The sequence below is a fragment of the Ambystoma mexicanum genome, chromosome 4q (assembly GCF_040938575.1).
Source record: "Ambystoma mexicanum isolate Mex_15411 chromosome 4q, UKY_AmexF1_1, whole genome shotgun sequence".
NCBI lineage: Eukaryota > Metazoa > Chordata > Amphibia > Caudata > Ambystomatidae > Ambystoma > Ambystoma mexicanum.
This window is the reverse complement of record NC_090928.1, coordinates 583,530,546-583,556,108: the sequence shown is the minus strand read 5'-3', so window position 1 is coordinate 583,556,108 and position 25,563 is coordinate 583,530,546. Positions and strand designations below refer to the sequence as shown.

The window sequence follows — 25,563 nt, the reverse complement described above, 5'->3', positions numbered from 1 at the left end:
CCCTCACCCTGGCCCTGAGATGTATCTGCAGTCCCCTAACGAAATGGCTCAAAGAACAAGGCACAATGTGGGGATACCCCTTCTCCCTCACTTTTGGGCACAGAAGCAGAACGATACAGCTGTGATCCGAAGAAGAGATTAGAGACTGCATCGCGGACCTCCTCGGAACAGGCCCAAGAGAAGGAGCACGAGAGGAGCCAGAGCAGAATAGAGTGAGATGGGAGCTTAAGGGTCCGAGGAGGAAAAGAGTGAAGGGGTCAAGGAAGTACAGGCGGCCCAACGACACACCAGACAGCAAAAAATGATAACATACCCCAATGTTCCAAATCTCTGCAATGGTCATCTGGATAATACTGCACAGATATTTGTCAACACTCCGGCATCCCGCGCGCCCCCGATACGGGCCTCGACCCATACAAGGGCCTCCGCCTGGGGGGCGGGGTGGAACAGTCGGCTGACGAACCGTGAAACCGCATGTATCAATACATTTTCCACATATAAGTTAATGTTGGATATTTAAGTGTTTGGGGGCAAAGGGGGCTCAAAATGTTATATCGGTAATAGTTGTGACAGGGACCGTGAGGTAACGGTCCCCACCGGTGGTCCGATATTGGACCGGCTGTATACACCCAGTCCAATCCGTACGCCACAGAACCAAGATGCAGACCCTCGTTGAAGAGAAAAGATGAAGAAAGCGAACTGAGGGCAAGGGGTATCACGTTGAATACCTCTAGGGGGAGGGAGGGCAGCTCAAATCACCACAGCCCCAGCCAGTTAGGGGCATCTATCAGGCGACTTCCACTGTGGTGGCACCCAGTGACGGGCGACGGGTCTCGACGCACAAACCAAGAAGATATACAAGTGGTCGACAGACATGATATAGCAAGCGACAGGCATGGCACAATTAAATTTGGCACATTGAACGTCAAGGGACTTAACTCCACCACCAAAAGGTCGCTAGTGTCCAGAGAGTTCAAGAGAGCAAAGCTTGATATCCTTTTCCTCCAGGAAACCAGATACAGCAAGGGTGAGGAGAGGAAGGTCTTATACGCCAAGGCAGGCTCCGAATACTGGGGGTCAGGCCCACTCAAGAAAGCCGGCGTCGACATCTTAATCAGCAAAGAGCTCCAGTTTGAAACCCTTAAAATCTGGGCTGACTTAAGTGGCAGAGCGCTCGTGCTGGTCGGCAAAATACAGGGCAACACCATCACACTTGCATCCATATATGCCCCCACTCGAGACAGTCCAGGTTCCTACAATATACAGCCCCCAAAGTCATGATCGAAGCAGAAGGCGAAGTGATTCTGGGAGGAGACCTTAACACGTGGATAGATCCAGAATGGGACAGACAAGCAGGCAACCCACTCGCGGCCACCCCACCCGAATCCGGATGCTCACAGGTTGCAGACATGATGGATGCCTACAAACTTAAAGACGCATGGCGACACAAACCCGAGACAAACAGGTTTCACGTTCTACTCTGCACCCCATGCTACATACACCAGAATTGATTACATATAGCTCACTCCAGAACTCATCGAGGCGATGTCTGAATCCAGTATATCTCCTGTAACATGGTCGGACTACGACAAGGTAACAGCCACCATTAGTCGGATGGCACTCCCCCAGAGAAGCTCTAAATGGCGCTGCAACGAGACACTCTTAAAGGACCCGGTATTCCGAGACCAATTTAGGCAAGACATTGACCAGTATTTTGAACAAAACAGGTGAAATTCCTGTGAATACAGTATGGGAAGCAGGTAAAGCACATGGAGAGGGAGCAGCAAAGAAAAGAGAACGCCAACTTATACTAAACAGGCTCCGAAATTAAATAACCCAGTTGGATCACATCGCCCAAGCAGCCGTCCCCGATAGAACCCAAAAAAATTGAGGAAGCCAACAACAAGAGGGAGGAACTGCGGCAATTAGAAATCGATCGCATCATGTGCAAACTTCAATATCTAAAGCAAAAACGATATGAAATAGGGGATAAGGCAGATGCCCTACTCGCCGCAAGGCTCCGAGGGCAACGCAGAGAACGATGGGTGCCTACGATACAAAGTGGGGAAGTGCCCCAACGAAACCGTCCTCCCAAACTCCCAGAAGCCTTTGCCAACTTCTATGAGAAACTATACACCTCAGACAACGCCCCACACCCAGAGGCGATTACAGAATACATGAACAAGGTATCCCTTCTGAGCCCACCCTTTGACATAGCACAAGCCCCATCACAGGAGAGGAAATAGAAGAGGCGATTAAAAGGCTCCCAACAGGGAAAGCCCCTGGAAATGACGGCTACACAGCAGGGTTTTACAAGACGTTCATGGACATCCTCCTCCCATTCATGGTCGAGCTCTTCAATAACATCCTCCAATCGGGCTCTGCCCCCGAATCCAAATCAGAGGCGCTCATAACAGTCATACCTAAGGAAGGCAAGGACCCCAAACTGTGTGCATCCTACCGCCCGATTTCCCTCCTAAATACAAACGCCAAAATCTACACAAGGGTCCTCATCGCGCGGCTCGAGTCACACATGCCCGCCATAATCCACAACGACCAAGTGGGATTCATACTCGGCAGACAGGGAGCAGACTCCACCCGGAAGACCCTTCACCTCATACACGAGGCCAAGAAAATGCCGAACACACCCTCGCTATTCTCAATCGACGCGGAGAAGGCGTTCGACAGAATTGAATGGCACTTCCTGGAAGCCACATTACAGAAAATAGGCCTGGGCCCTACTCTCCGATGAGGAAGCAAGGCTGTCTATACGGCGCCACGAGCATCCGTGGTAGTTAACTCCCAGTACTCCCGCTGGTTCCCCCCTCAGTAGAGGGACAAGACAGGGTTGCCCTCTCTCGGCAATAGTTTTTGCGCTGTTGCTGGAACCGCTGGCGCAAACGCTTAGAACAAGCAATGGCGTAGAGGAGATGCGAGTGAATGGCAGAGAATATAAGCTGGCCTTGTATGCAGACGACATCCTGCTCCACGTGCAGAATCCGATGTCATCGATTTCCCCAAGCGATCCACCTTATAGACGAATATGGTGCAATGTCAGGCTTCAAAATGAACAGAACCAAATCCATCCTCTTCCCGCTCCACGAACCCACCCCAGACCAACGAATGAACGTCGAGCGCTTGGGACTTATTATCGGAGGCCCAACATTAAGATACCTAGGGGTCAACCTAACAAGAGATATCGCACACCTATATGAGGCAAACTTTCCTCAACTCCCTCAAAGTGGACCTCACAAAATGGAAACCCCTCACGATTTCCTGGATGGGACATCTGAATGCTATGAAAGTGGTGAGCCTCCCACGCTTCCTATACCCCTTTCAGGTCCTCCCTGTCACAGTCCCAGAACAATTCTTCAAACAAGTGAAAAAGGCAATAACCTATTTCTTATGGGAGGGAAAGAAACCAAGAATAACGTATGAAACCCTGATACTACCGAGAGAGCAAGGAGGAGTAGGCCTTCCTGATATCGAGCGATACTATCAGGCGGAGCAACTAAGAATCCTTATCCCACACCTACGAGACAGAAAGGACCTGCAATGGGTCCAATTGGACGACAATCTAACCGCCGCAGCTCTAGCAGAATGGCTACGGGTCCCCAGACCAAAGCTCACAAGAAGATTACGCAACCACCCAATATTGGGGACAATATGGAACATATGGAGGGAAGGGAAAGGAATGACCGGCGTCACCACATGGCCTTCCCCCCTGAGCCATCTCTGATCCCCTGGAATCAGAGAAGACATCCCCGAACACGCCAGATATAAAGCTTGGTTTGATGCCTGACTTGAAAGGGTCAGCCAGCTGTGGAGAGACGACAAATTCATAACAATCCCTGAGCTAGAAGAAGCCCGCCAACTGCACCCGATCCCGATCTTCTTGTACCTATGTTTGAAAGGCATCTTATCCAAAAGGGAATGGAAAGCCAAAACCCGAAGAAAGCTTTCGCCCTTTGAAAAAATCCTGGATACGACCACTGCAAACAAAGGCTTGATAGCGCGCATGTACAGCGCCTTGATTTGCAAAGAGCAGGCTCCGAGTCTCCGCCTCAAAGAAAGATGGGAAAAGGACTTTGGCAAAGAATTCGACCAGCAGGCATGGGACAGAATTTGTGAAACACCTTCCCGAATATCAATCGCAGCTCAATATAAGCTGCATGCAATAAAGCTACTCCACAGATGGCAGTACGACCCATACAGGCTTTTGAAAATGTACCAGACCACCAGCCTGAGATGCTGGTGACAATGCAGTATGGACGCCAACTATTGGCACATGTGGCGGGGCTGTCCCAAAGTTGGTATATACTGACACGAAGTCCTAGGATGGATCAAACAGATAGATGGTATTGAACGGGAGCCATTCCCTCTCCTGACTCTTTTTGGCTTGGAACAGGAGGATGAGGAATTGATCAGGCTAAAGGGACTGGCATCCCCATTGCTATTGGCTGCGAGAGCTGGCCTGGTCATTAAATGGAAATCCCCACACCTCCCAGGTAAAAAGGATTGGATAAAGATTGCAACAAACATTTACACAATGGAAAAAATCACGGCAGCCCTCCATGACAGGGCCGCACGACAAGAGGAAATCTGGTGCGACTTTGCCAGCCAGCATATCACAGGCACTGATGAAAACAACCCAACGCGCCAAGGACTCTAGAAAGTACCACGCCCCAACACGAACCAACACCACCCGACTTGTTACAAGCCAACTAAGCCTGTCGCAAATTCAGTCACAAACTCGGAACCTAAACAGACTATCAATGATAAACGTCCCGTCGCACGCTAAACAAGAGCAGAACTTACGCCAATGAACTGGAAGAATTAGGAGCATCACTATGGGGAGGGAGGGGGGAGGGAGAGGGTCCAAAAACAACATTCAATTGGGGGGGGTGGGAGGGAGGAGTTACTTGATATTAAATTGTTATTTCTGTCTAAAGATTATGTAACATTGATGCAACAACACAATCATAATACACACCTATTTCTATGTATTACCCTTATGTTTAAAAACCAATAAAACTTAGATAAAAAAAAGTTAGGATCTCTTTAGTTTATAGTGGTAGGGACAGGAATCGGGATAGAACAGGTTTCTGGACGGAGGACTGATTATTTTGTAGAACCTCCTGACAAGCACTCTTTTAGATGTCTAAAGGACTGATATGGAAAACTGATTCCCAGCAGTATCAGGAGCATATTATAATTGCTCATTTATAACACGCTTAATACCAATGAGTAGTTTGTAAGCGTGGGCTCGGAATACGAACCTGTATTGCGCTGCATTGCCTTGCTTACAAGACAAACGCATTGCCCCTGAGCTATTCTTCTTCCTCTTCTTAGAACAATGCATTTTTGAAATCACAGTAAACTACCTTTTTTATTTTATGGATTAGTCCTTCCTCCCACAGATTCCCACTCTCCAATATATTTATCTTCCAGTGGCAGGTGCCTTCAAAAACATTTTCAGCAACCAGGGAGCACCATGTGGCTCTGCTTGACTCTGATGCATGCCCTTGACACCGGACAGGACTTCAATGGAAATATATATTAAGCCATTGGCACCCCATAACTTCAAATCCTGCTTTTCCCCCCTAGTAGAATCTGAGGGACTGCAGAACTGCTAGAGGAGAACAAGCTATCCAGCATGTGGGGTAGGGTGGAAGGGTGATGAGGAATATGTGGAAAGAAGGACTAATCCATCAGAGAGAAAATCCACAAGAGGTAGGTAATTTCGTCTTCTAATGATCCCTTCGTAGCATCTTAGATAGACTTGCATAGCAGTGCGGAGCCCTGGATGAGGGAGGATAGTAGGAAACCACAAACGTGACCAGAAAACTCTTGAGCAACGCCCACCCAAAACAGTTCTTATGACCAGATATGGAATAAAGACTGTAGTGCATGGTATACCTGTAAATGGAAGCCCACTTAGCTGCCCAATTGATGTCCAAAACACCCCTCTGCAGGCCAGATATAGTCATATTATCTTTGGTAGAATGAACCCTGTGACCTTAGGCACATCCTTACCAGATCATAGAACTCTGAAATGCAGATGACAATCCACCTTGACAGATTCTGCTTAGTAACGGGCCTACCCACACGAGCACCAGTGTTATCAACAAGAGCTGGTCATCTTTTCTGATGTCCTCTTCCCAGACACATAGTAAGCTCTCCTCCACCTTTGATGGGTGAGGTGGAGGGTAGAAAGGTTTGTCACAACCTCAAAGTCCGTTGTTCTTTAGAGAATACCAGGTACAGAGGCTTCACGAAAGAGCCTGGTTGCCTTCTCACAAGCCCATCAGAAATGATGGTAACAGGGAGGTCACCATAAGGCTGAGAAACCTTAGAGAACAATGAAGGGGCCACCATCAATAAATTCACCCAACATTTAAATCCAACGCTACAAAAACAAACAGGCATTGAGCCCCCTGTCACCCAATCCTTGCAAGAACTGCATAACAGCAGGAATGGTGAAAAATGTGCCCTGGTGATGGGACCACCTACGATCAATATATCGGCCAGGTAACCTATAATAGCAGGGTTCAACATTGAGGGGCAGTGGGAGCTATTAAGCTCCTACATGTGCCTGGTTAGCCTGACACCACAAGCTACAAAGGAGCTACTTTTGGGTCCCCATGCTAACCCATGCCAAACAAACACACCCATGTGAATTTAACTCTGCATTTGGGACAATCTCTAAACAAACATTAGGAGACATCCATACAACATTTAAAGCATAATGGGTCCTAAATAATGGAAAAAAGAATGTGTTTCCATCTTGTGTTGAGGTTAGATCTGCTGAACGCTAAGTATTTGCTCCTTGTTCTCCAGTAGTAGCTCCTGGTCACTGGTTAATGTTGGATACCCACAAGCAGCTTTAAGCTCCTGCTTATCCAATCTTAATTTCGAGCCCTGCACAGTGCTGATCGGTCAAACTAGAGCAAACAGGATATCATCCAGACGAGCGCAGGTAGAACAAGTCAAGGCGCCCATAGCTGCCTGCATCTAGACGAAATCTTACATTGCATAAACAGATTTTGTGGCAGGTGGCCTGTTGGAGATTCCACTTCTGATAGCTCAGCCTCTCGGCAAGGCATGACAATTAAGCCTACTTTGGTTTGGGTGGTTGATGTAAGAGAAAGTCCACTCTTGCCAGCAGATGCCAAGTTGGACAGATGGGCATATCCAGCATGAACTAAATTTCCACTCTCAGTAGAACCAGTGTAATGACACAAATCGGCAGGAATGCAAAAAGGAGAGCAAGTTTCCCTCGATTGCTGGAGGGCACCTGATCCTTGCGATGGTGGGTGAAGTAGGAAAAGCCCAGAAAGGAGCGACACCTGGAGGGAGTGGTGGTAGACTGTAGTCAAACAGGCAACCCTGGGGACGTTGTGGTGGCTTTGGAGGCTTTACATTTCTTTGCCTTAAAAAATAAAAAAAGTCACAGTCGAAGGGAATTTCCAGGAGTTTAGCATGGACATCGGGGCAAAACCAGGCATCCACAAATGCTTGCAGATGACAGAGTCTGTAGCCATGGGCTGAGCCACACTGTCTGCATTGTTCAAGCCTAACCGGGAGGATCAGACGGATTCATCATCATTAATAAGGAATGCAAAACCTTCTAAACCCTTGGGTATGGACAGACTATGCTGCCTCAGAGACCACTTTACTTAAACCGGTTTATTTGGCCAGGATGCAGGAATTGCTCACTGCCCTGAATGCATGGCTGGCTGATGCAAATACTTAATGGTTAATGGCATTCAACTTTGTTTCCCCTATCTGGGGCAACAATGGGAATGTGAATGACTGTGGCAGGCCGAAACCCCCAGATTCTCACCCGTTAGGGGTGTAGACAGCAACCCTGTATCCATGGATTATGCTCTTTGGCAAGGCAGCGATCCACAGCCGGTGTGCAGGCCAGTTGCAACTATGTGGCCACACTGGCTGGTTTGGGCCAACACTGATGGATTAAAGGGCCAAGGAGGGACTCTTTTCGTGGGATCCGGTCAAGAATGACTGAGATCAACCTGCATCAGTGGCTTCATCGGAGCAGATAGGTCTAAGGTGCCAGAGACCCCTGCAATATTCTGCTGGAAGGAAATATGCAGCTTGCCATATGCAGAGGTGGGACCAAGCTTGATTTTCATATGGTCTTTCCTCTTCTGTAATGGCTTGGCAGGCGAAGAACAATGGTCTTCAGGGTTGCCCACAGCAATGCCAGAGGTTAAGATTCACTCTAAACCTTCAAGCCATCACCTCTTTGTTTTTGCATATGCAGAGACCTGCATGAAGTCCAACTGAGGTGAAGAGTACAAAGCACCGATCTGGACATCGGAAGCCAGATCAGTAAGGGCAGGCTCCAGTTATTAAAATCTCTCTGGGAAGTCCTCCAATTAATGAGTCCAAGGGCTCCAACTTATAAGGGATGGATGACCCTGACCCATTTTGCTAAATAATAGGGACCCCCAGAGCTGGGGTAAACTCCAGCAATGTGTTGGTGCCAGCAATTCGGCACCAGTCTTGGGTACTGGTACCGACAGAGCCAACAGGCAGGTGTGCGTCTGAAACAGTGTCTCTGCTGGCTTGTTTAAGCACAGTGGAACCTTGCTTCGCCACCAGGTCCAAAGCCACCAGTGCCTTGGCAAAGATATCCACCATCTGTTGCCCTAATACCCCACACCCCCACTGACCCAGTTTAGGAGAGCGTGTGAGTGTTGACTGCTTTCAAGGAGCATTGGAAGAAGAGTGGCATGCAGACTGTTCACTAGGGAAGTAAGTCCTCTGGTGGTGTGCTTTCTTTCAAATTCCTGGAACCTTTGTGTGAACTGGATTCCTCTCGCTTTGTCCTCTCTAAAATGGTGTTCCAAAATCTCCCAATCTTCAAAGGCGACTGAGTGGAAGAGGGCTCCAAAGAAGGAGCTTTGAAGGAAATGGATTTCCCACCCTTCCAAAAGGAGGTATACAACTTAGTAATATGCTTCCAGAGTGCCTTTTCCTGCAAGGACTGGCACACACCACAGTCCTGAATACTATGCTCCTTTCCAGGTAGAAAAAGCAGATCATATGGGGTCAGTGACTGGCATCTACCTCCATCAGTCCCTCTGGGCCTTAAAGCGGACCTTGGGATTTAGAAGAGGTTTTAAAAAAATGCTAGTGGTATTCCTGAGCAGCGTTTCGAGTGTACGAAAAGAAGGAACTTCAGTCAATTGGCACCAATTGCTCTATGAACACTGCCCCAACTGTCTTTGCGCACTGGAATCGTGCGCAAGGTATGGATAGAGGTTAACATTTTTTAAAAGCAGACCCTTTAAAGACAATTTAGTACACCAGCTGGTCTTCAAACAACTGGGGATAGGCGAAAGGGCAGCAGAAATTGGCTCCCTCAAATATCCATTTAAAACAGGTTGTTAAAGACAGTGAAGGGAAAGTGAACCTATCAGTATCTGAACATCAGCGATGCACTGTAAATTGGCATGCTTTTGAATATATGAAGAGGCTTGGAATATTTAAAATGTGTGTATGGAAAGATGTACGATGAAGCACTTTAGATTTATCTTCGCAATGGCACAGTGGGGACTGAAAAGCAAAGTGGTACATTTCTATTTAAATGTCTAATAAATGTAACCAAACTGAGTATGCCAAAGTGAAAACATCCGTAGAAAGCCACAGTTTGGCAAAAAGGTTTGGTATTGTTCATTTGCTAGTCCAGAGCTACTGTAAACGTTAAGTTATTGAGTCCAAGCAATCCACATTGCTTCAATTCTTCATATTTTGTCAGTCTTATCTGACAGAAAAAGTAAATATTTCTTTAAAGAAAAATACTCCATGACAAGACAACCACTCAAAAGGGACTTAAACGCTGTTTATTCAAAGGAGCATGCACTATGGAGAGGTCTGCCTCACTCCAACATGCGTCAAAGAACTCTTCTTTAAAAGGGCTAAAGAGATTGTATTCACTGAATCAGCAATTTGGGGAGTGAGAGGAGAAAACCTTTGTCTTAACGGGAAGGGTCATTTAACAATGAATGCATGTGTAGTCTTTTCACTTAGGATAGCCTGTCTGACGTGGGGGGGGGGGCAGGGGAGTAGTTTAAGCTACAGAAATGCAATGCTGTAAAACGGTTCATGGCAGGTAGGGTGTTGTGACAATGTCCCCTGCCTGTCCCAGGGGTGATGTGTGGGGTGGCCAAGTAGGCTGGATTCTGCCACTCACGCCATAATGCTAGGCCTGGGGGTAGAATGGGAAGGATCTCCTCGCCAATTGCACCATGGCCCAGGGCATGAGGCAGGGGGTTGGCCACATTCAAAGGCTAAAGATGCTGACTCTTTCAAACCTGCCAATATCCCCACTGTACAGTCAGCCCAAGCCCAGCCCAAGCCCCTTTAAAGGAAAACTGTCACACTGTAGTGACCCCAAATTCTGGACATTTATTACCACCCAGTGCTATAGAACAATCACCCAATCATACTGGTCGTGCACTACAACGCTGAATTTCATGCAAATATACCTGAACTTATACACTCAAGACTTCTGCGCAGAAAATCTTCCAGGTATACCCAATTCGCGAGAAAGGAGAGAGATGGATGGTCATGCAGAGCAGGCTCCTGTGCAGCGACTCCCCCTTGAGCATGCAAACTTTTCAGATTGAAGATGGTAAATCAAGCTTAAGATCACTCAGCCGTGGGTCAGAAGAGGGTGCCGCTAGTGCCTTTGAGGCAGCCCGAGTGTCACGAATTACAGGAAGGAAAATCTTTAAAAACACACAAGAGGGGTCACACTCCGAGCAAGGGCGGCCAACTTTGGGCAATTCCAGACCCTCTATAAGGAAGTAGTCACTGAGTTGTGGTGCCCTGAAAAGAACTTCATTCAGACACAGCTGTAGGAGAGACCTGGGGAGAGAGCAGACTGAGCAAGGCTATGAGTTGAAGAAAGGCAATGGTGGGAATTAAGAGGAGAGGAGGAACACCAGAAGTCGAAGGGAGGAGTAGAATGAAATGAGAGGAAGAGTAGTGGAACACTAGAAGTTAGAGAGAGGAGGGGGGATGAGTGAATGAACACCGGGTGTTGGAGGGAAGAGGGTAAGAGAGGAGGAACATCAGGAGCTGGAGAGAGAAGAGAAGGTAGCTGGTGGGTGACAGCAAATGACAGGAGAAATGCATATTAAACCCAGATTAAAACTAAGGTGTTAGTGGGCAGAGCAGCAAAGCCAGTTTATACAAATGGAAAGCCTGGGACAGGTGAGACATAAGCATGTGGCAAAGCCTCAAAGAGATGCAGGCGAACTATGAGGACAGTGAGAGAGATTAAATTGTGTGAGAGGAGGTCCCATAGGTATGAGCATGTGGGACGTTGAGCCAGACAGGTGGTGAAAGGCCTAGTAAGCCATGGGTAGGGGAAGTTGTTGGGTGGCCCTCCTGCCTGCCTATAGCACTGGGCCCTTCTGAGAAACCAGCTGAGATTCAAAATTCGACACAGATTCATCTAGAGTCACCACTCTGGACCTAAGACTCCAGGAGGAGACCTCCCGACTGTACTCCAGCCATGTAAAGACAGCTAAGTGAGCAACATACGTACGTCAGACCCTTTACCATCCAGTTTGTAAACTGTGCCTCCCGTATCAACTTCCCTCCATTCTTCAGTCCCCCATCTAGGCTTCTCCAATTGTTACTAATTGCAATCCCTTTATTCTGCATCATTAAACCCAATATCCAACTCAGGGGGCCTTGGGCCAGTTTGTCGCAGTTCTCACACCTCTTGCCAGACACCATAGTGATCTCCCCCTCAGGTCTGCTCGACCGATCCGTTACATCAATTTCCGATTTCATCCATTTCCAAACTTCTGTTAACCAACAGCCCAAAATAGGACTCCCTCTACCCCAGGGAGCGTACTTTCATGAGCATTTTGTTCCTCCTCCCTCGCTTGCAGGGGAGAATTTCCAGTATGTAATTTCAGACAGTGGCTTGTACAAGCAACCCCGTAAAATCAAACAACTTATCCATCACTCATCCCCAGAAAGTCTGGACCCTATTACAGCCCCACCACATAAGCAGATATATCCCTTCTTCTCTTTTACATCTCTAGCCACTAGGGTCAAGTCCCGAAGCCATCTTGGCCACCACAACAGGCGTAACAGACATTTATAACACATTTCAATGCTCTGTTATAACGCACTTAATACCCTTAATACCCGAGACAAGTCTTGCTTACAAGATAAGCGTGTTGCCACAGCTATCCTCCAATCCCATTTTTATATTGTATCCACTGAAATCTTGCATTCCTAGAAATCCGCTTGGCAAAAAACAACACCCTAGAGCCCAGTCATCATCTGTTAACGGCTCTCCCTCATCACAACCCTCTTCCCCCCCCCATTGGTTTCATGGTGTAACCACCCCATCCTTCCTAGCAGACACCCCTATGGCATAATGTTCAGCTATAGGTTTACCCCTGTCCCCCAGATTCCTCAATACCTCATTGACTGTATGAATCTCAGGTCGCCCCGGGAATCCTTCCCATAGCCCCTTAATCACCATTAATGTAGCACACTCCAAGAAGTTTAGCCGCAAGCCTGGATGCCGAACTTTGAACTCCTGATATGAGAATGCCCTGGCATCATAAATCCACAACTTGTCCTATCCATCCAAGCTGAGCAACCCCATGAGGTAGCCCAACCTGCTACAAGAAAGCCTCATCTCAGGCAAAAAGGGCAACTTCTGCCCCAGGAGTCTCGTCACCTGCCTTCACACCATTACCAAGGTTGCCAAATGTGAGCGGAGCAGTCCAAGCTACCTGTCCCTGGCACCAATCACCTGAAACAACTGCAGCAGCCTGCAATCAGATGAAATCATACAGGTGACCTAATCCGCCTGCTGAACTAAAAATCATTCCACCATATGCTGGAGTGTAGGTTCCCAGTAATACAAGTGAAGATTTTGAGCCCTAGTGTCCTGGACCTGCAGCTCCACAGCACAACCTACGGGCTTCTGCCCTTCAACCTAAACTTCCCCCAGTGTCACATGCATCTTGTGGAAATATTCAGCTGGTACAGGCACAGACATTTCCTGGAAAATACAAAGCAAGCATGAGAAGGCTATTATTTTAACTCATGCAACCCTTCCCATAACAGATAAGTCGGCAGAATTTTGGATGAAATTCCCCCTACTTATCAAACAATCATTCTTAACCGGATACTAAGTGATCCGAGACACAAAAAGGGAATTTGTGAGAGACAATCTTGTTTAAGACTTTTGTTTTCTTTTTGGCCAGCCTGGTCAATTACCTCAAATATTGTTGGGTTATATTTTAGGGGTTGTTCATTTAGTGGTAAACACACATGTCTATATAACAAGGCAAAGTTGTGGCATTCTGGTGTGTTTATGGAATGCGACTGGAGTAACCCGTACTTGCTTTAGTTGGAATAGGAATAAAGCAAATATGCACATTGACACAATCATCCTAATGCAGCAGTACAATATAAATCTTGGCGAGTTAGAACATGGTTCAACCAGTTGGAACAGTATGCTACAGCATAGTAAGAATAGCCACATACAGAACAAACAAAGTCCTCTTACAACTTGTGTCTAGTGGAATTTGATGTTAGTCAGTTTCCTACCTCTTCCATAGGAATTACTTGAGCATATCCACCACCTGCTGCGCCCCCTGTGAAATTAAACATAAAACTATTAGCCTACTGTACATTTCAATTTTTATTTTCTTGCAGAGCATGAAAAAAATAAATCTGCTTGTAAACTTAACCAGTGCACCACCCTGCAGATTATGAACTGCTTAGAATACAAATATTTGTGCAGAGGGAATGTCTATGCAACAAATTATGAATGACAGATAATGGTGTTTGAACATAAACGAAAACCAAAATCTATTTGATTGAAATGCTTGAGCTAGCACTCATGAATTACCTTAAATTGCTCAAAGAAGCACTACATTCAATTTCTAGGTCTCTCTCTTTTGTGCCATTATTTCATTTTTAACAAACTTTTTTTGTTTTGTTCAGCGAACGTTCTGCAATCAATAATACCAAACGGAACAGACAATTTAAAGTATTCCCCAACCTCCATGGATGAATTCCCTTTGCTTCCCCCTCACTGTCAGTCCCCCCGCCCCTTTCATTAGTCAATTCTCCCATAGCCGAGCGGACAGCGTAAGCCATTTGTCCCACCACAGACACCTATGGGCCTCAGTCCATACAATCCCCACTGCCTTGTGGTCAGGTGGTACTAGCTGCTGCTGGCTCTCCCGTATAGCAATTTATCCAATCCATTCCTCCCTAGCAACGCCAGCTCTGTGTCCACTAAGGCATCTTTGCCCTCTCGATATATACCCGTCCATTTGCTATGGCCAGCTGTGATACTCAGTAGTATAGTCTTTGGTTCGGGAGACTCAAAACCCCCTCCCATTATGAGTTATACAGTGTTTCCAGTTTGAACGCAGGCATCTTCTGCTCCCACAGGAACTCTTACCATTCAATTTATACCATCAATCTCCTGCTGTTATAGCCCACAGAGAGTGCTGGATTATGTGCAGTCGTTGGGGGTCGGGGGGGGGGTCATTTTGTACAGAGCAACCCTTCCCATTAGTGAAACTGGGAGAGTCGTCCATAGCTTCATGTCTTGTATAAATCTTTTCAAATCGCCGGCTCAAGGTTGAGCTCGCTGAAGGGGTTCTCGTCCTTCTGGATAAACACCCCTAAATACCAAAAACCTCATCTGTTTTCAGAAGTGGGTTTTTTCTCTGATTTCCCTCCACCCATGCCACTGGATAATAGATGGATTTGTCTCAATGCATCTTCAGCCCAGAGTACCTCCCAAGTTCCCTCAGCATAGCAAAAGCCCTTGGTATGGATATCGTAGGGTTTGTCAGATACAGTAGGATGTTGTCTGCATATAGCGATCTTCGTTCCTCTCCTTCCCCCACACCTCCTGGCCAGAGATACCCTGTCAATTATGGGTCTGCCCTGACTCATTCCACCAATGGCTCCAGCGCTAGGGCAAATAGCATGGGGGACAATAGGCACCCATGCCTAGTTCCCCGCTCCTTATTGAATTTCTACGATAACCTATTGTTTACCTTCAATTGGACCGCTAGGCTGAGTAAGGGTGCAGAAGGAGGAGACTGACACAAAGGTGGCATGTTTGGTGTTAAAGACATATTAAAAAAGAAAGCAAGAGAAAACCTGCATCGCTATTCCTAGGAAGGGGCACGTCCCTGTTTCTCCTTAGGCTTCTCACATAACGTGTCTGTCTGGATGTCCTCTCAACTCAAAGGTGTCCTCTGCCTGTGTCATGAAAACCCCACTTCTGACCATTACACTAGAAACTAAAGAATGGGGCACTTCTGTTCTGGCCCCAGGAGAATGACTGCCTTATCCTGGGTTATTGTTCCTGGTTAGTTGAAACAGTTCACAAATCTTAGAACAAACGTTTGTATTGCATGTGGTCAGGGGGGAATGACTCCCATCCACTGAAAACAAAGTTCCATACAATTCTTTCTAGGTGGGTCAGGAGAAAGTCTCCCTTCTCTGGACCAATAGCCCGGGGAATGGCTCAGTTTCCCAGGCCTTGTGGACCTTCTTGTTGGTCTGGGTTACCAGGAGAAAAACTCCCTGCTCCTGGTATCTTGTTATCGGTTCCATACCACCAGGGGGAATGACTCCCTTCCCCCGGTCTTCCTTATCCTTGAGCTTCACACCTACAACACACACTCAGTGTTAGGAGTGTCTGCAACCCTGGCTTCTCTTCTTTGACCTGGACCACTTGGTTCACTTCACTACCAAGAACAGCCACAAGGAAGATAGTTCTGCTAGTTATATCCGTTCAGGGTTTTTGCCTCTAGTACCTCCCCACCCCTACCAGTCGCTACACCTCTCTCATTAACTTGCCCATTTCTGGGATGCGCGTCAGTTCTTCCTGGGATCCTTCTCCTCCTCTGTGTTGTGTGGGCCTCTCTGTGCCTCGCTGCCTTCACCTCGTGGATCTCCTGCCCGGCCCTTGGACCGATAATATGGACGCTACCTCTTGCGTTCACGTCACCGTCTGCCAGCCTCCAATTACCGTCTGGACGCTAGCTGGGCAAATTAGTCCCGTTGTCCTCGTGACTTTGGGAGCAGACTGCGCTCGGCTCCATCCTGGCCTTCTCTGCATCTCCTTCATGCTTCCTGGGCTCCACGGTCTCTCGTCCTGGTTGGCTGTGTGTGTTTGGTGGGAATCCTCCTTTGGTTATTATGGTGTAGGGGAAATCATGGCTCTGCAGAAGTCTATACTGCTGTGGTTCCTTCTTGGTATTGCTCTCCATTGTTCCTGTGTCCCACCTCGTCCTAGTGAGTACCTGTTCGGTAACAGCCATGCTGCAGTTGATCATCTTTGTTTCCATCCAAACAATAGGGGAAGCGTGACTCTAGCAAATAGAAGTACTAGGAAGGGGAGGATTAAGCATAAGGTGGCAAAAGGTTTGGGAGGGCTGGGGTTGGGGTGTTGTTTTTAATTCTACCCAGGTGTTAGTCTTTATCTCCAGGAGTGCAGTCTCCTGCATAAAAGCGCCCCTCGGGGGGGAACATGCGGTAGCGGTCTCGCCTTCCTAGCCACATGTGAAAGGCCCCCCCCCCCCACTGGGGAGAAGTGACGACATTGATGTGAATCGTCATATCTGTTAAGTATTTTCACCCAACCAGTGTACCCTTCCCAGATTCCCACCCTCCTCATTACCGCAAACACATACCCCGATTCAATAAACCCACATTAGCACTCCTTCAATATAACTGTCATTTTTTTCAATCTATTTGCTAGATTGTTGCCATTGTTGCTTGCCTTAGATCTGGTGGGAGAAGCTCCTTCATCCTAACGTTCCTGCCACATGTCCCTCATAGGTCCCACAGTCCCCTCTTTCAGTTTAAACCATAGTCCCAGAGGAACTTCTTCCAGTCCCAGTTTGTCCCCTCCCCAGCTGTGACATAGCAGCTTCTATTTCCACTATTTGGAAATCTCCTTTGAGGACATTACTCTGTTCTATTGACAGGTAGGCCACCGCCATTTGCTCCAGAAACCTATGCATTTCCATTTCGGATTTTCTCAGTTGACTCTTATATAGTTGCTGATAATATGAAACAAAGGCCTGACCAATTTCCAGTGGCTCTCGTAGTATGTCTCCACTGTCCACCAAACTAATTTTGTGTTCCAGCCAGCTTGTTTCCTCTCTCTGCGCCAACTAGGCTAGTGGTTTTCCAGTGTTGCCTCCCCACTCATACACATCCTTGTGCCACCATCCCAACTTGGCCCTTTGCAGCGCTCCAATTCTAACCTCTTGCTTTGTCCTCTTGAGGTCCTGTAATAACTCCTCCGACTGCGCTTCTCCATTTTCTCTGCAGTTCGTTCACCATGGCCACCTCCTCTTCGCATTGCCTCTCCCACTTTAACTTTGGTAGTTACTGCTATGGTTTTCCTCCTCAACACAGCCTTGTATGCTTCCCAAAGCGTTAGCTTCTATTCGACTGTTAAGGCAGAATTAGTGTGCCATTTCCCCCTATAGCTCTGCCATAATCTCCTCATCCAGTAAGTGGTAGCAGCCCAGTCTCCAAATGCCCTGGGGGTATAGCCTGTGTCCTTATTCTCCATGCGAGTGGCGCATGGTCCATGAGGCCCCGGGAGGGGCGGTAATCCCACCAGCTCCACCTTACCCCAGTCGAGTGTGGCGAAAATACAGGATTTATTCTATAAAAGGAATTGTGTGCCACAAAGAGAAGAATGAAAACTCCCTCCCGACCGGATTAGCTTCCATCCACAGGTCTAGTAGCCCAATTGCATCCAGAAAATCACCAAGTTTTGTGGCCCTACTATCTGTCCTCGAGTTCTACTTTGACCTGCCCAGTGCAGGCTTAACTACTGCATTGAAGTCCCCCACCACTAACGTTATTCCTTGCTGCCCCTCCAGGACCACCCTTTTTACTTCCTCCAGTGTGTGTCAATAATGTGTGGGGGGGGGGGGGGGGGGTAAAGGGTGGGGGTGGAGCCTGAATGGCCCAAGTTGTCTTAATCAGCACTTCTACCCTCTAGATCCACTTGTGAACCTTGTGTGCACCCTGCTTTTATTTGTACCCCTTCCCAATATACTGCATATGTCCCTCAACAGGTGAGTTTCCTGGAGCAACACCAGGTCCGGTTTGTGTCTTGGAACACTGCACTTCTGTTAAAATGGTCTTTCAGCCTATTTACGTTCCATGCGATGCAGTGTAGTGTGCTTGTACTATCCATGCCAATACCTCAATAATCTATACCGTTACGTTACCCTTGTAGGATTCCATTGCCCCTTCCAACCCTCCCATCTAAAATGCTTCAGTTCTGTCTACTAAATCTACCGATGCCCTTTCCCCCCTCTTGCCCCTCCCCCAAGCCCCCTGTTCCCCCTTGCCCTCCCCATACTTGGTAAACAACTGCAAAGTATCTGTTGCCCCTATAAAAGACCCACCCAACCCCCAATTGTACTGCCTAACAACCAACACTTATCTAGGCCGTCCCCTGTCCTTATTCTACCCATTGGCCCCTTCCCTAACCCCCCTTGTTAAGACCCTCTTTTGCGTGTCCCATTCTTGTTCCCCCCCTGCGTTAATGCCCCCCCCCCTACCGGCAGGAACCTTGCTAGGTTCTCCCCCTGGCTGTTAGCCTCAGTCCACAGGTGCAGCCACCAGAGTGTCAAGATTGCAGTTGATCGCCCAGAGACCCGGCAGCGTGGTAATCAGCCAGCTGGCAAGGGCGAGCACAGACTGGGTCGGGCCAGGAATCCCAAATGGCGCCCTCAGGTAACATGGGTGGCACGGCTCTTGCCAGTTTGCCTGGCCAGCCCTGCGGCACCCCGTAAGAACCCTGAGGCCCCCGCACCCACCTCCTTTCCCAGCAGGGGATCCCTTCTGTAGCCCAGGGAGAGGTCCGGGGGGGGAGGCGTGCAAAAAGAGCAAGGTGGCTGTTGGCTCGCACAGGCGGAGGAGGACTTTACGGCCCTGAAGGTGTAGAGAGAGTGACAGGCCCAGCCCCCTCCCATCCCGACGTTTGGGAGGCTGGGTTCAGCTTTACTCTGCAGAGCGCACGGACGCTGGAGCCAGGTGAGGGGAGTACGGCCCCCAGTATGCCTTTACAGTAGAGCTTAGTGAGGGATCCCTTGAGGCTGCAGCGGATGTCCACATGCAATTAGCGCTGAGCGAGCTGTCCACTCCAGAGCAGCCATCGGTGGGCACAGGCGGCAAAGCTTTTGAATGTTGGCAGTGCCCATGGATGTCTGTGGTGGGGTGTTAGAGGGGCTCTGCTGTCCCTCCAATCAAGTCTGCTGCTTATGGTGACAGACTGGGATAGGTGGCAGGACATATGAGGTGCACCGGAAAAGGGGAAGCAACAATTGCCTCCAGTTGGGTAAGCCTAACCTCCGAAGGACTCGCAGCCCAGTTGGAAATCAGACATTAAAAGGGAGCCTGTTGATTAGCGAGGTGGCATCCCGCAGCAGACTCCATCAGTGACAGGACCTGGTAAAGGGGCGAGACTTTCTCCGGTGCAAGGGAGGGACTCACTGCTCAGTCTTGGGAGCGGGCAGGACTCCCTGCCTTAGGTGGACAGGCTCTAGTGCAGGGCCAATGAAGCTTGGTGATGAAAGACTGGGTGCTCCCTGGAATCAGCTGTAACAAGAGGCAGGGTGACCGAGTGAGGGGGCCCCGATAGCCCCATCCACAGCAGGGTGTGTGCAACGACGTGGGAGCTCTAAAGATGGCCAAACAGAAATCGTCCAAGAACACGGATATAGCTGGCCTCCTACAACCCCAGGAGAAAGAGCAGAAGATGGAAAAGGTGAAGGCCATGATCCACTTGCTAGAAAGGCTCCCCAATACTTCTGGGCAGTTGGCATCAAAGGAGGACTTGCAATCTTTCACGTCAGATAAAAAAATGTCATAAAAGCGGAAGGAATTGCATGGTGGAGCTCTCTGCAAAGATTGTAAGCCCTGATGGCTATGTCACAGAAGTGGGCAACAGGTCAGAGAGGTCAAAGATCAGGCCTCAGACGATGATGATTGTGGACCTGCAAAGCCGAGTATCATCAATGGAAGGGGAAAGTGCAGCCATGGCAATCAAACAGGACATGGAAAACAGGGCACAGAGAAACCACCTCCACATTAAAGGAGTCCCAACTTCAGTTTCTTGCCAGGCTCTGGGTGAGTCCATTGGGAAAGTCTTTCAGATGCTTCTTCCAGACCATGACGAGGCATCTCTGCTGTTGGACCGTACCAATAGACTTCGTCGCAAAGGTGATCACCCGAGTGCCCTTCTACACCACCAAGCAGTACAGCATGGCAGCGGCCAAAGCGCAGGATGAAATAATCTTCCAAGAGTCCGCCCTCCAAATATATCAAAATCTGACTGGTGTCACAATTCAGAAGCGGAGAGCCCATAGGCCTTTGACCACCTTCCCACAAGATTAGAAAGTCTGCTACAGAGGGATGTTCCCAGCTACCCTTCAGTTTACTATGGAGGGCACCAGGCACACAATCAGCTACCTAGAGGAGGCAGAAGCCCTATGGGAGGGGCCCAACCCTAGTCCAATCAAGGAAGTCCCCATAGGGTGCTCCACGTTACCGGTCTTGGAGGACCCAAAGCCTCAGTGTAACCCATGGCTGACAGCGGGCAAATCGAGAAAATCGGGAACACCTCCAAGATGTAAACAATTGCATACCTGAGTTCTTCACACTCAAACACTGCTCCAACAGAGTTTGCAAGTTGGACAATCCTGGGCATCACAAATGACAGGCACCCCGGGCTTCACACGGACTTACCCAGACCATGAGGCTGGAACCGCTCATTGGTCGCCCGCCTGTGCAGTACTGGAATCCAGCGGCGCTAAGAAGGGTGGCACAGCAATACTCCTCGAGAGATGGTCCCTTTCACAGAGCTGGAGATGCAACATGGCCTGGAAGGGCGATATGTTGGGGGTCAAAGAAATGCTATTTGATCAGCTCTACACTGTGGTTTATGTATACAACCCGAACTAGGGGCTTTCCTTGGGAATTGGAGTCCGAACTGACCCCCCTATGTCGAAGGCCAGGTGGTAATTGGGGGTGACTAACAGTGTACCAGATTCCCCTCGTCCATATAACACCAACCCACGTTGACAGACTAAGATTGCACTGGGGTTATAACACCTATTTAAGTTCTTGAGGGTTATCGACATTTGGGGGGTACTGCACCGGGGGAAAACAAATTCCCTTACTTTTCTCACGTACACCGCATAGACTTACTTTTAGCCAACACCCAGCTTATGTTTTATGTAGATGATGTGGCTATAGGAACAAGGGCGTTGTCTGATCATAACCTGGTTTTGCTAACAGTCCAAATGCATGACCCTGCAACCCTCTAATACCCTGTGGAGGTTTTACAACCTGATTCTTAATGATATGGCTCTCAGGGATGGGATTGCAAAGGCCATTCGAAATTATTTCCCGGAGAATCTCGAGGGACCAACTTCAGCGTCGACCATGTGGGATGCCATGAAGGCAGTAATTAAGGGGGAACTTATAGCCCATGTGGTGCTTACTGTAAAACCCAGTTGGCGAGGGAGGTAGCGGAGGCAGAAAGTAGGCACAAGAAAGGTTGGTCCCCTAAGATGCATCAGTCCCTCCGGAAAGCCCGCAATAGATTGGAGGTGTACTATGTGGAGGAAACTGCATAGGACTTCATCAGACCAAAACAGGGGTGCTATGCCAAGGGTAAGAAGGCCAATCAATTCCTGGTTATAAAGCTGCTAAAAACCCAACGGTAAAACACAAAAATGGGCCTGCGACAGACACGGATTCGTTTTTTTTTTTAAAGAAGCTAGACTACAACTAGGGGAATCTTTCAAATGTATACGCACTATGTTGGCCACTCCCCGAGTTATTGCGGATCAGAGACAGTATATAGAAAGGGCTGCTCTCCTGCTCCTCCCTGAAGCCGAAAGACTCCCTGGACCTACCGATCATGATGGAGGAAGTGGATGCCTTAATCAAATCCCTGAAGGGTAGAGCCCCAGGCCCAGACTGCTTCACGTCTAGATTCTATAAACTTTTTCGGGTACAGCTTCTAACTCCCCTAACCAATCTCCAACTCCTTCCGGCAGAAAGGATGCACTACAGCATCAATACAGGAATACTCCACCATTCTTTTGCTAAAACCTGTAAAGGACCCCAGAGACTGTGCCTCCTATAGGTCAATCTCATTACTGAATATGGATGCTAATTTTTACTCCAAGATCCTGGCCAATCGGTTAGCTGTGGTTCTTCCCAAAATAGTCACCACAGATCAAACACAGTTTGTGCTTGATAGAACCACGGGTGATGATATTCGCCCGGTCGTAAAGCTGGTGGAGATAGCGACCAGACGCCACCAACGCATTCAACAATGTTGACTGGGCCTTCATACAATTGACCCTTGAAGCATTCCGCTTTGGACCACTTTTCCAGAAGATGCCCCTGGCCAATTATAGCTCCCACAGAACCTCACTGCGGGTGAACCAACAACAAACAAGCCCCTTTTCTCTTGTGTGGGAGACAAGGTAGGGGTGCCCCCTTTCCCTGGTAATCTTTGCTCGGGTAATGGAGCCCTTTGTCCAATTGGTACATAACAATCACACCATTGAGAGGGTCAAGATGGGCCATAAACAATATAAGCTGAACCTGTACAAGGACAACGTGATGCTTATCCTTACGAACATCTAGTAGTCTTTACAACAGTCCCTCCTAGATGTACATTCCTTTAGACAAGCCATGGGCTTTGAGGTCAACCATCACAAATCTGGGGCACCGGGGGTGGGCTTGACGCGGTGAGAGATGGAGGCCCTTTGGCCCTTCTACCCGATCAAGTGGGACGAGAAAACCATAGAATATCTTGCGATCCACATCTCAGCGCTCCCAAAAGAGCTGTATGCAACCAACTTGCCATATCTCTTCAAGGAGCTGAAAGCGGATCTCGATAGGTGGTCAGCCCAAGAGATTTTGTTAATGGGCCGGATTTACAGCCAGTAAAATGAACTTGCTCCCAAAATTGCTTTACTACTGCTCAGTGCTCTGAGTGGTTATCCTGCAAAATCCCCTCCTCCGATTACAGCGGAAGATCCTCCAATTTATTTGGAGGTGAGAAAGCCTAGGATTTCTAAAAAGGAAATGTCGGGTAACGCCCGCTTGGGTGGGATGGGGGGTTCCAAACCTGCGCAATTATTATGCAGCAGCGCAGCTAACACTTTTTTGCCTGGCTTCCAATGACCCCCCCCCCCCCCCAGATGGGTGGAAATTGGGTGCCACTCCCCCTCAGCTCTCTGCTGACATACACCTCAGCCCCCGCGTGGAAACATTGGCCCGACGACCTATCGTCGACAAAACCAGTGAAACCATTGGACTGGGTGATGAAAAAGGTGGGAATCCTGAGGGTTTAGGCCCACTCACCCCAGTCTTTCACAACCCCGACTTCAATCCGGAAGATGGTCGCAGGGGGGCCTGCAATCCCTTCCCCAACTTTTTGAGAGTGGTTTTCCTCTGTCTTTTGTAAACTGCAAGGAAAGGTTTGCTCTGTCTGAGGCGGATAGGTACAGGTATGCTCAAATGCTCAAATCCGGCACTGGATAGTTCACCCGTTGGTGCATCAGAGAGCTACATGTGAGCTGAGATCCATTGAGATCAATTTGCTGGACGGATACCATGGGGTGGGTGGGGGAGACTCACATTTCCAGGCTGTATAGACTTGTGCAGGTGGACGCTGTGACCAATACCTGTCCCAATGGGAGGCGGACCTGGGCCACACCATAGAGGACCAGACATGGGTGGACATTTGGACAAGAAATGATGACTCCTCCAAATGTGCGCCTAATAAGGAAGGTGCCTTTAAATTGACATACTGGTGGTATTACCCCGCCCCCCCCGCTCCCTCCCACAAGGAGGCTGTACCGTATCCCGTGCTTGCAGGATCCAGTTTGCTGGAGGAAAGGTAGCGCTCAAGGGACACATCTTCACATGTGATGGGAATGCCCACTAATCTAAACTATTTGGGAGAAATTGGTTGACTCAATCGAGGCCATCACTCAGGTCTGCCTCCCTAAGGATGCCCAAGGGACTTTGTTGGGGGTTCCAGTGCCTGGGGTATACCTGAGGTCACAGGTGATGGCCAAGATAATCACCCAGCTCCTTCTGGCCGGAAGGATTACGATTACCTGGGCTTGGAAATCTCCAGGGGGCCAGCTGCTGCCACTGTGGTGGGCCAAAATCTGGGACATTTTAGTGGCGGAGAACGTCACAGCAGCTAAAGAGGGGGTGTTACACTAGTTCACTGACATTTGGTCGCCGATCCTGAAGTACGGCCTGGATATTCCCAAGCAGGCACACAAACCATACCTAGTAGGGCAGTTCCTGCACAACCATTGAACATCTGGGGTGTGCCACGGTCCTGGCAAGGGACGAAAAATATAGGGTAGGAATGGTCTAAAAGCGTTACATGTTTTGTGTCTGTCTGGTCCCGTTTGTTGGTACAATATTATATGAATCCAACAGATTTTAAATAAAGTTGGTTAAAAAAAAAAATAGTCCACCTTGCCGCCGCCTGCTTCTATTGTCTGGGGAACCTCTGGCGCATCTTCCTCTGCTGAACCCAAGTCTATTCTGCTGATTGTGCCATCCAAACTCACCTTGAACCTATAGACATTGAGGGAGTCCCCTGTTGGCCCCTTTCAGAATTCTTCTTTTCCCCCTTTTGGGTACTTTCTTCCTTTTGCTGGTCCCTTTTGGTGCCTGGTATTTTTGCCATCCTTGTGGCGCCTGCCATCTGTCTTCCTCGGTTCTGTAGCCAGTCGCAGACCTCTACCGGGACCAGGAACACCAATGATCTCTCTCCAAATATCACACTCAGCTGCGCTGGGAACACTGGTATACATTTAAAGTGGTTATTGCGCAGTTGTCAACTTCCTCAAAAGCTCTCCTTGCCCGATGTTGGTGTTGTCCGCTTTAATTGGGCCCCTGGATCTTGCTGCTTGTAGTATTATGTCCCGTAAGTTGAAAGGTTGCTCTGGGTAGGGGTGATCTGCCGGGGACTCTTTGTGGCATTTCTATTGAGAAGAAATTGGAGCAGCCTTTTGGTCTTAGGTCTTTCTCTGATGCATTTTTCCAGAAAGAGGTCCATAGCCGGCCCCCTCTGCCCTCAGGGAGACCCACAATTCTGATGTTTGCCCTTCAGGATCTCCCCTCTGCATCTTCTGCTCCCTCTTCCATAGTTCAGGATTTACACCGTAGCACTTGCACAGGCATGTGGAGAGTCCTTCCTATGTCTTCCAGCAAGCTTATTCTCCCCTTGGCTTCCCCCACCCTTTGTGACACTGCCCTCAGATCCTTGCGGAGCAGGGAGACATCCATCCCCGCCTGGCCTATCCTTTCCTCCAGGCTAGTTCTTGTGGCTTTCAACACCTGCAAGAAGTGCACCAATGCTGGTTCTGCCACCTCAGCAACTGCTAGGTGGTCCGGATTCAGGCCTGGTCTACTCGATTGGGCCTGCACTTG

General features: G+C 48.6%; 1 protein-coding gene across 1 annotated transcript in view; it reads right to left on the bottom strand.

Annotated features, from left to right (window-relative positions):
- The window catches only part of MTHFD1L (methylenetetrahydrofolate dehydrogenase (NADP+ dependent) 1 like), a 2,103,853-nt gene that overhangs the window by 1,373,724 nt on the left and 704,566 nt on the right, over positions 1-25,563 (bottom strand). Inside the window, exon 13 of the mRNA XM_069608130.1 lies at positions 13,621-13,667. Coding sequence (XP_069464231.1) covers positions 13,621-13,667 — 47 coding nt within the window. The remainder of the gene's footprint in view (positions 1-13,620; positions 13,668-25,563) is intronic.